General features: G+C 55.8%; 1 protein-coding gene across 3 annotated transcripts in view; it reads left to right on the top strand.

Annotated features, from left to right (window-relative positions):
• Positions 1–2,564: 2,564 nt before the first annotated feature.
• Positions 2,565–10,826, top strand: part of SEPTIN3 (septin 3) — a 31,550-nt gene continuing 23,288 nt past the window's right edge. Inside the window, exons 1-3 of one of the 3 annotated variants that reach the window (XM_084955163.1) lie at positions 2,565–3,051; positions 3,340–4,690; positions 6,666–8,047. In XM_084955163.1, coding sequence (XP_084811289.1) covers positions 6,685–8,047 — 1,363 coding nt within the window. In that variant the 5' untranslated portion in view covers positions 2,565–3,051; positions 3,340–4,690; positions 6,666–6,684. The remainder of the gene's footprint in view (positions 3,052–3,339; positions 4,691–6,665; positions 8,048–10,826) is intronic. The other 2 variants (XM_084955164.1, XM_021091438.2) reach the window with 2 other exon arrangements.

Below are 10,826 nucleotides of genomic sequence, written 5' to 3'. Positions count from 1 at the left end.
CCCCTGGCCTTGCTCAGTGGGTGAAGGATCTGGCATTTTTGTGAACTGTGGTGTAGGTCAAAGAGGCAGCTCCGATCTGGCGTTGATGCAGCTGTGGGGTAGGCCAGCAGCTGCAGCTCCAATTCATCCCCTAGCCTGGGAACTTTCATATGCCACAAGGGCAGCCCTAAAACCAAAACCAACCAACCAAACACCCCCCCACACACACAACTTGTTCATTTAAATTTTATTTATTGGAGTTCCCATCATGGCTCAGTGGTTAACGAACCCGGCTAGTATCCATGAGGATGCGCCTTTGATCCCTGGCCTCGCTCAGTGGGTTAAGGACCCAGTGTTGCCGTGAGCTGTGGTGTAGGTGGCAGATGTGGTTTGGATCCCACGTTGCTGTGGCTGCTACAACTCTGATTCGACCCCTAGCCTGGGCACCTCCATAGGCCGTGGGTGCGGCTCTAAAAAGTCCAAGGAAAAAAATGTCTTTCTTTGGGCACGTTTCCTTCTCTTAGACAGACAGTTGAATTCACCAAGCATTCCTGTGTGCCAGGCACTGAGAATCACAGGTGATTAAAGCCCATAAATGTCCCCCGTCAGTGCCTGGCATTGTGCTCACTCCTGCCCTGCCTGCTTCATTGGATTGTGGCAGAGGTCAAAGGAGATAGCAAGGCACTGTATAAATGCTGTGTATCATATAGCACCTCTCCTGAACCCTGCAGAGGCATGTCACACGCTGCTCTACCCCAGCCCTAGGTCTGGCACTAAGAGGGCAAAGACAAAGAAGATAGGAATCAAAAAAAAAAAAAAACTCAGAAAGTGAAGGGGCAGAGGGCTATGTAAACAAATTACAACACTGTTACTGTAGCAAGAGGATTATGTGGAAGAAACTAAAAATCGAACTGAAGAGGTCCCGGCAAGGAGTTTATCAAAGAAGGCTTCCTGGAGGAGGTGGCTACTGATCTGGGTTTTGAAGGCTGAATAAGAGTTTTCCCTGTAAAGGGAAAAGGCACCAGCAAGTGCAAAGCCATGGAGGCTGGGAAGAACCCAGTTCTTTCTGAGGCTTGTGAGTGGCGTCATGTGGTTGCAGCACAGAATCCCAGTAGGTGATGAGAGAGGAGACTGCACAACCAGAAAGCTGTATTTCAAGTAGGGCTTTGATCCAGCAGGAAAACCTGATGAACTTCTAGTAGCCACCTCCTCCAGGAAGCCTTCCCTGACTGCACAAGCAGCTTTCCCCCATTGCAGCCCTAGTCTTGGGATGTGATTTTGTTCACGTGTCTGCATCTTCTTATCTCAGCCCACAGCCTGCCTGGCAGTGGCTAGAGCCTTCATGAAATCATGTTTGTTGGATGACAGTGCCTGTCTCTTGGTCTTGTCGGGGACTACCCATCTGCTTAGAGACAGAGTTTTTAGAACGGCTTGGAGGCTTCCTGGGGGTCAGGCTGTTGTGCAGGTTTTTAAAATGCTTTGGGAGGTTTTCAAGAGTTCCGGGAGCTCTCCTTTCCCACCATCTGGCTGCTGACAGGATATGGTGGGTGTGCCTGGGCTGGGCCCAGGACAGGAGGAAGGAGGCAGGAATGTGCTGGATCCCAGCTTGGAATGGCTGCAATGTTCGGACTCTAGCTCCGGAGGGCGGCACAGACCTCTCATTGTTCTACCCCCTCGGCGCTCCACTCTGGCTGAGCGAGAAGGACTTGGGAAGGCTGAGAGACCCGCTTTGGGAGGAAGGCAGAGGCGACAGGCTCCTTCAAAGACCGTCTGTCAGTCAACATCCTTCCGGAGAGCCCAGGGTGGGCAAAGCCCCATCTCCACCCCATCAGTTTGGGGGTAGGGAGCTCAGAATTTGGAGCCTGGAGACGTGGGCGTCCAGCTTCTGGGTCATTGTGTGAAACGGGGCAAGCCCTTTTCCCTCTCTGTATCTGCAGCTGTAAACAGCTGGAATGGAAGTGGAAGTCGCAGGAAATCACCAGATAAATAAAAGAGGAAATCAGAATTACGAGGCGGTCATTTCAGAGGCTAAGGTGGACTGAGTTCGCTGCACAACAGATGGTGCCCTGGCACTTCTCGCTGCCTCCTCACAGCCATGCCTGAGGGCCAGGATGGCTGCTCACCAAAGATTTCTGGCTGGGCAGCTCTTGCACATGGTAGGGTGTCCCTCCCAGCATCCTTGTGATGGTGGGGACCACGTGACTAGTTCTTGTCAGGGAGTTGTGATCAGAAGGGAGTTCATATCAAAGCACTTAACAGCTAGTGCATGATCCACCCGCGTGCCCTTCCTTCTGTCACAGCCACCCACAAGGCTCCATAAAGCCGCTGCTCCATCAGCCTGGGTCCCAGAGCAAAGATGACATGGAACAGAGCCTCGGTGGACCCAAAGCACAGTGGACATGAGGCCTGAATCAGAAATAAATCTTTGTTCTTTTGAATCACTGGGATTTTGGAATTGTTTGTGACTGCCACATAATCTAACCCCTTCTGACTAGTAGAGTTCCCACTTCACCGATGAAGAAACGGGAGCTCACAGAGATTAAGTGACTTGTTCAAAATCACCCAGCTGCAAAAAATCAAGGTTTGAGACAAGAGCCTGTGCCACTTGTGTGGGAGGCCACCACCGTGATGGTTTTGCTTGGGTGGAGGTCTGTCCTCCGAGCCCCCTTTCAGGCCTGTCCATTTTTCCTTTGGGAAAAACCGTTTAGACACAAGGAGGTCATTGCCACTTTGAACCACTAGAGGGCAGGCCTGTACTTACAGGCAGGCAGTGCCCTCTAGGGCCCTCAAGACTGGAGGAGAGATGGGCAGTGGGAAACCTGAAAATGGGCAAGACTCTCCTTGCTCTGAAGGCCCTAAGAGCCTGACAAGGCGAGATGGAGAGATTCCAGATCTTCAAGAGAACACAGGAAGGCACCTGGTCCCTATTTAAAAAGGCAACCGAGGCCCCGGTGGGCAAGAGATCTGATAGAAGCTGTACAGTGTGTCAGTGGCCAAAGTGAGGAGAGGAGCCAGGACCCCTGCCTCCAGCTCAGGGTTTCTGCATCTCAGAGACAGTGCAATCCAGTGGAGGTGAGTGGCAAAGGGGCCCCCCATCCCCCCGCAATCCGTCCAGGGAGAACTGTGCCTTCCCCTCCCCAGCCCCCAGTCCTCAGGCCTCAAAGCAAGGATGGAAGGGGGAGAACTCCAGACAGTTCCCTTCCCCCACCCACTGCGACTTCCAGCAGGTTGCCCTGGTAACCAGAGCACGGCCAAGTGTGAAAACCTAAAGCTTGAAGGGGAGAGAATGAATAAGAGGGAAGGGCCACGTAGCCACCACTCATTCAATCGTTTTCTTTTTTTCATTCATTCATTCTACAGAAACTTATGAGGCCAATTTTTCCCAGGTCCTGGGGCCCAGAGAAGAATACAATGCAGGCCCATCAGGACGGTGCTGTGTACTATAAGAGCCACAAATTAAAATTAAGTATAATCGTAAGGGCTCAGCAGCTGCCCGTGGCTGATGGCTCTTGCACTGGACAGCACAGATACGGAACCTTGCCATTATCGGAGAAAGTTCTATTGGCCGGCATAGCTGCAGAAGCTCAAACACTAAGGAGAGCAACACACAGGAAAACAGACCCGACCACACAGCCCTGTGTGGGCTGTGATGTCCTCGTCCGTAAAAAGCAGGTGACAAGGAGAAGGCTAAAGGCGATGCCGCGAAGATGCTTAGCCTAGTTCCTGGCTCAGGGGGAGTGACTGTGCTAGAGCTGCTGGAAGCATCTGTGCACGTACCCAACTTCCCGGGCAGACTGCACCCTCCTTCCCAGCCCTGACATAGTGCCCGGCACACAGTGAGCATTCTGCCAATGGGAGCTATTATTATTGCCATCGTTATTATTTTTTCTATGATGCAGGCAGAAGGGCGCACCCAGTCCAGCCCAAGGGCCAGGGCCTGCTGATAGCCCGCAATGCCAGAGCCAGGCTGGGAGGCCTGGTGGGTCTTCTCGGGCCCAGGGGAGGGTTATCTTTGCAGGCTCAGGACCTCCGTTCAGGGTCCAGCAGGTGCGAGCCCAGGCTCAGGATATAGTTGCCGAAGTAGAGAGCCCCTGCTTTAGCCTCCAGGAACTAACTCCAGCTTGCTCGAGGAAAGACCTCAGATGGGCAGGCAAGGGTCACAGAACTAAACCGGTATGTGGGGCAATGCGGAGAGAAAGCAGGAGTGAGGCTGGCTCTGGGACCACCACCAGAGCGTGGCCACATTTGGGAGTCTTGCTATTCCTCCTGCAGACTCTCTCCAGGGCTCAGAGTCTGCGGGATCCTGGGCAGATCTGGGCAGGGGAGGCTGCAAGCCCCACCCCCCGCCCCCTCCGTGGCCTTGAGTCCCAGGCAGCTCAGCTGGGCCATAACCTGCCTCCCATGGCCTGTGGGATTCTAGAGGCTCAGAGCAGCCATTCACTGCCGCCCACTGCTGAGAAGCCAGCCCCGCCCTGCCCCAGAGCCCAGCCCAGCTGCGGCTGGAGTTGGTGGGACAGGTCCGGAGAGGGCTGGGCCCTAGCCTGGGGACTGTGGCCTGGAGACTAAGTGAAAGCCCATGAGGGGACCAAAGGATGAGGCCCCTGAGCTGGTCACCACAGCCAAAACCTGGGCACGGAGGAGGTGAGGGGCCCACACCAGAGTCAGCTTCCCAGACCGAGGACCGCCAGACCCTCCTTGTTCTCTGATCAAGGTAGGTGGGTATTTGTGTGGGGGGACAACAGGACCGAGTGATTGATGGGGGGGGGTTGCTCACTGAGGGGAGGGGATCTGGTGACGTTAGAACAAGGAGATCTCAGAAATTCTGTCCTCTGGCTCTGTGTGTGCGTGCGTGCGTGTGTGTGTGTGTGTGTGTGTGTGTGTGTGTGCACGTGCACACTGAGGGTAGATGCTTGTGGTTAAGTGCAGGGTAAACATGGGTGTGCCCAGGGACCTGTGGTTGTAAGGGCCCAGAGGCAGGGCTCCAGGGGTGTGCCAACCAGGGAGGTGATGGAGGCCGCGACGGCCTTGTGTACGAATATGTCACTGGAGAGAGATGAGGGGCTGGGACTTGAGGGATGATGTGACAGCCTTGGTGCCCTGCCTTCCCTGTCCCTGCTCTAGACTTTAGGGACCTAGCTACAGATCACACCATCCCCATGAGCCCCTGCTGCCAGCCCTGGCCCGACCCTCTGCCAAGCTTCCTGCCCCCGGCTGCTGTATTGAAAGCAACAGAAACAACTTTGTTCCAGGGGGTGTCATATGGAGCCCAGAGTGGGCACCAGCTTTGGAGCCCCCCTTGGGGACTGGCTCACCCATGCAGACCACCAGCCAGGGTTCTTGCCCCCCAACTCCCTTCATCCAGGCAGTCCTGCCGCTGCTTCTCCTGCGCTATGAGGCTTTCTCTGGCCCCCACCCCCAGCCGGCAGGGTCAACCTCGTCACTCTCCTTGCCTCCACTTCTGGTCCCCTTGACCTGTCACACATCCCCGGAGTGACCACCTGCAGATCTGACCAGGTCATCTTCCAGGGCCCGAGCATCATTGCGGCCTGGCCTGGGCCCCGGCACACCAGCAGCCGTGTTCCCCTGCCCCAAATGCAGCCTGGGAACCCCGCGGTGGATTTTCAGAAAGATGCCACACCTCATCTTTGGACCTTCTGTCTGTGTGAATTCTCCCGGACCCAGCCCCAGCCCCAGCCCCCATCCTTTATTTTATTTTATTTTTTATGGCTGCCCTGCAGCATATGAAAGTTACCGGGCCAGCGCTTGAATTTGAGCCGCAGCTAGGACCTATGCCGCACGTGTGGCAATGCAATCCTTTCACCTACCGCATCGGGCTGGGGGTCGAACCCATGCCTCTGCAGTGACTCGAGCTGCTGCAGTCGGATTCTTAACCCCCTGTGCCACAGCAGAAACTCCCCAGCTTCTATCCTTTAACCCAAAGACTGAGCTAATGCTCCCCCCACATGGCTTCCCTCTGCAGTAGCTCTGCCCTCTTCACTGCCTGGTACCCCTGGGGGTGACAGGTTCCCCCCAGGGCAGGGACTGCTCCTTTCTGAGCACTCGGGTTACTTCTCCACTTCCCAAGCCTCACCTTGTGCAGGGGGGGCCTCTTCAGCTCCAATTCCAGCTCCAACTGCGGCTCCAACAGCAGGCCAGCCCAGGGCTCTTTCCTGGTTCTGGGCAGGTGCCTCAGATGCAGACCCTGTTCCCAAGGCCTCCTACCTGGACGCCTGAACTCCGATTTTGGCTGCTGTGGGTGGGAACCCAGAGTCCTCCTGCCCCTTGTGGAAGAGGCAGATAGGCTTCTGATAACCACGACCCTCCACTTGGGGTCCCTGAACACGTCTGCGGACCTCCACGGAGTCGTCCACAGAGAGAGGGGCCACACTCAGGCCCAAAGGAAGGGAGAGGTAACCCCCTTGCCATGGGTCCCCTCATGCGGGGGCAGCCTGCCCACTGATGCCACCCACTGTTCTTCCAGCCCAGCGTGTGAGGTGTGTGGGCATGGAGCAGGTGGGGGCTGTGGGGAGGCTGTGGGAAGGGCCATGTGGACTCCACCGAGGATGTGACAGTCCCCCAAACAAGGCCCCTTCAGAGGCAGCTCTAGCTGCTAATCCAGGGGGAGAGGTGGCACCTCTAGGCTCGAGCACCTCACCCCTGCCTGACCCCTTTCCTCTGTTGATCAGGGGACGCCGAAAGACTCGGATGGACCACGACCTCGAGATGCAGCCACATGGAGCCCCAGGGCCTGGAACCTCCTTTTCCCGTGGCCATCTACTGGGGCGCCCTGCCCGCCCCTCAAAACTCCCTGGAGGGGTGTCACCTCTCATCCCTGTTCTCAGGAAGACCATCCACCTGGACGCTTGCCCCCAGAGCCACATCCCACAGGCTCCTGGTCGACTGGGACTAGGAGCGAGGACCCGAAGCGTACCCCTGCAGGACACTGGCAAGAGTCTTGTGCCCAGAAAGCTCAGCTCCGTCTCCTTAACACTTCGCCAGCACAGCCACGCATGGCCCCTGGGCCCCCTACCTTCTCACTGGGAAGAGCTGTCCACCTCGGGCACCCATGGAGGAGGAAGACTGCCCACTCCGGGCTCACCATCTGTGACCCGAGCGCCAGGGGGCAGGGTCCACTCCGAGGACCCAGGTAACCCAGGTCTGGCCAAACCCAGCAAGATGCCCACGGTGGAGAAGCCCCTGGTGAGTTCATACCTGACCCTACCTTTCCAAGCTCGGTTAGCTCAGAGTCCACCAGGTCCTGCAGGGCCAGGCGCAGGGGGTCAGAGGCACCCTGTCCCAGCGACTGCCCATGTGCCCACCAGAGCTTCTCCAGGAAGAGGCAAGCCCCGGGCCAGGGGTATTCCAAGACCCCGGCTGCAGCTCCAAAGGGCCACTCCTACCACGGGGTCTGCCATGGCCATGGATCTGGCTACTCCGGACCCCACACGGCCAGGCACAGCCAGACATTTAGCCACAGCGGCCAATAGACCTGGTTTGGCTGTCAACTTGGCTACACCAAACACCTCCAGACTGGACATGGGCACGGAGTTCCCTGATCTGGATCCCAAACTGGGCATTGCCACGGACTTGGCTTCGGCAGGCACGACCAAGCCAGGCATGGTCATGGACTTGGTAACCTCAGACCCAGAAAAGGTGAGCAAAGCCATACCTACAGCAGGCACAGCCAAGCCAGACACAACCACAGGGGGGCCAGCCATGGACCTGGCAGTACCAGACCCAGTCAAGCTGGGCACAGCCAGGCCAGACAGAGCCATGGTGCTCAGCAGGGCCAATACAGCCAATCTGGACATAACTACCAATTCTCTTGCTATGCATACAACAAGCAGGCTGGGCAGAGCCATGGGTTCAGTTGTGCCAGTCACCCCAGACCCAGCCACTGGGGAGATCGCGCTGGACTGTGTCATTAACCTGACTACATCAGATATTGCTATCTACCCATCAATGCTAAGCAGAAGCCCAGATCCAGCCCTGGACCATGTGACAGCCGATGCTGCCACAGACGTGGCCACAGAGATCACCATGCTGGACCTGGCCAGAGAAAGCAGAGGTAAATGCCAGAGGTGGGCTGGGGATGTACTCGATCGCCGAGGGGGCAGGGAGGTGTATGCCTGGGACGGACTATGCTTGGATAGGTACGGAAACGGAGGGGAGACTTTAAGGTCAGAATTGGGGAAAAGGGGAATGGGGTTGAGGGACAGAACACAGGGGATTCACCCTGAGCTGGGTCCCCACCTGCCAGTCAGAGGTCAAGTTGAGGGAAGCTGTCAGAAGGAAAGATGATGGGGTAATCTGTGGGAGAGCAATTAAGCTAAATCCATGTCCTCTAGCATGGATTCCAGGAGTGTTTCTTTGTTCCCTGAAAAGCTCAAATAATCAGGTGATCTATAGGTGAGTCCAGTTTTATTTTATTTTATTATTTTTTATTTTATTTATTTATTTTTTGTCCTTTTAGGGCTGCACCACAGCATACGGAAGTTCCCAGGCTAGGGGTCAAAGCAGAGCTGCAGCTGCTGGCCTACACCACAGCCATAGCAACACGGGATCTGAGCCATGTTTGCAACCTATGCCACAGCTCATGGCAAGGCCAGATCCTTAATCCACTGAGGACAGGGATCGAATCTGCATCCTCATGGATATAGTTGGGTTCGTTTCCACTGAGACACAATGGGAACTCCTGAGTCCAGTTGTATTTATTTTTATTTTTTTGTCTTTTCAGGGCCACACTTGTGGCATATATATGAAGGTTCCCAGGCTAGGGGTCGAAGCAGAGCTGCAGCTGCTGGCCTACACCACAGCCACAGAAACACAGGATCCAAACTGCATCTGCGACCTACACCACAGCTCAGGGCAACTCGGGATCCTTAACCCACTGAGTGGGGCCAGGGATTGAACCCTTGTCCTCATGGATGCTAGTCAGATTATTTCCACTGAGCCATGATGGGAACTTCTTTTTCTTTTCTTTCTTTCTTTCTTTCTTTCTTTCTTTTTTTTTTTTTCTTTTGAGTCCAGTTTTAAAAGCAAACCACCTACATAAAAATACAGACCAGCACTTCAATAAGTGGTGCCTCATCTAACAGTCTACACTGTCAGGCTCCTCTAGCTGTTAGAAGTGGTCTTACCTGAAACCCTCTAAATCACATTCGGCCTTTCAGGAAGGTAGCTGTTGCTTAAAAGCTGCCTCACCTGGAATTCCTTCTTGGTCACCTGTCTCCAGCCGTTTAGGTGAGCTGGAGACTTGTATGTTGACAGCCCTACACAGAACTGCACAGAGGCCAACGTAAGGACGAGAGGTTCTTCGTCTTAGAGAGGCTGTGACATGCCTAAGGTCACACAGCTGGTTGGTGGCAGGAAACTCATGGGAGCCCAGATCTGGGAATTCTACTTTGGGCAGTTGCATTCCTGACATTTCAGAGATTCTGGGTCTGGCGGATGCTCAGAAAGCATCCAGTCCAGTGGCTTAATTGGACATTGGGGTTGTCAGACCCCCTTCTCGTGGCACTCTGCACACTCAGTCCGGGGGGCTCGCCCAGGCTCTGGTCTTCACTCCTCCCTCTGGGTCCTCAGCTCTCCATCTTCAGACCAGTCCTCTCTCCGGAAATGCAGATGTGGAAGCCAGCAGCCTGCTGGACCCCTCAACCCAGACAACTCCAGGTCACGTCCCTTCCTGCCCCGACACCTGCCCGCCCTGATCTTGCTCCTGCAGCTGCAGGCACTGCCACTCTAGAAACCTGGTCCCCTCCTCTTTCTCTCTCCCTCATCCCATCCAGTCTAATTCCAACATCCTCAGTACTGGGCTGGCTGCCCCCTCCTCTCCATCTCTCTGCCCCTACGAGGCCACCCCCTCCTTCTTCACGCAGCTGCCAGAGGGACTCACATGGTTCACGGCAGCACTTTCTGCTACACAGCTGTCGGTGACTCACGGTTATCTTCCTTGGCTTCCAAGGCTTTGGACTTCTCCAGCCTCTTAGCGCTATATCCCTGTCTGGAATTTCCCTGCTCTGTTGTCCCCAGCACCATGCAGCTCTCGCCTCTGGGTCGCCTCACCTCTGCTCTGCTCCTCTCACAGAATGCCTTCCACTTGCCTTTCTGACTTGGCCCTCACCCCCTCCAAGACATCCTCCCAAACCCCCTCTCCCCAGGGTGCCCACCCTGCGCATATATACCCCACCCCCTGAATTAAGACAGTCCAGCTTTGGGGACTTCCCGTGGCGGCTCAGTGGTTAATGAACCTGACTTGGATCCATGAGGTTGCGGGTTCCATCCCTGGCCTCACTCAGTGGGTTAAGGATCCGGCATATGCTGTGAGTGTGGTGTAGGTCACAGATGCGGCTCAGATCCCACGTGGCTGTGGCTGTGGTGTAGGCCGTGTAGGCCGGCGGGCTACAGCTCCGATTAGACCCCTAGCCTGGGAACTTCCATACACTACGGGTGCGGCCCAAAAAAAAAAGAAGAAAAAAGACAGTTCAGCTTTCGGTCTTACTCCACCAGCCCAGAGCTCTTTGAGGACTTGAATTATGAGCCTCATTCCGGTCCCTGAAGGCCTGGCAGCATGCTGTCCGTTAATGTTGATCGCATACAAGAAAGACTTTTCTGATGGGTCCATTGAGGCTCAGGAAAGTTCCTGACCAGCTCAAGGTCATAGGGCTCATCATCCCAGAACCAGGCCTGGCACTCGGGCCCCTGAATCAGGGGCAGACCCGCGCTGATCCAGCCCAGCATCCCCACCACCGTGTGACTCACGCACGCGCGCACCGCCTCCCGCGGCTGCCAGCGGTCCCCTGCGCACCACCCCGCCCCCGCCCCGCCCCCGCCCCAGCGGGACAGAG

Source organism: Sus scrofa, chromosome 5 (assembly GCF_054392235.1).
Source record: "Sus scrofa isolate SSC_HxYL_T2T_F1_AM1 chromosome 5, Sscrofa_HxYL_maternal_Yorkshire_Landrace_v2.0, whole genome shotgun sequence".
In the NCBI taxonomy this organism is placed as follows: domain Eukaryota; kingdom Metazoa; phylum Chordata; class Mammalia; order Artiodactyla; family Suidae; genus Sus; species Sus scrofa.
Note: the sequence above shows the minus strand (reverse complement) of the source record. Positions and strands in the feature narration are given on the sequence as shown.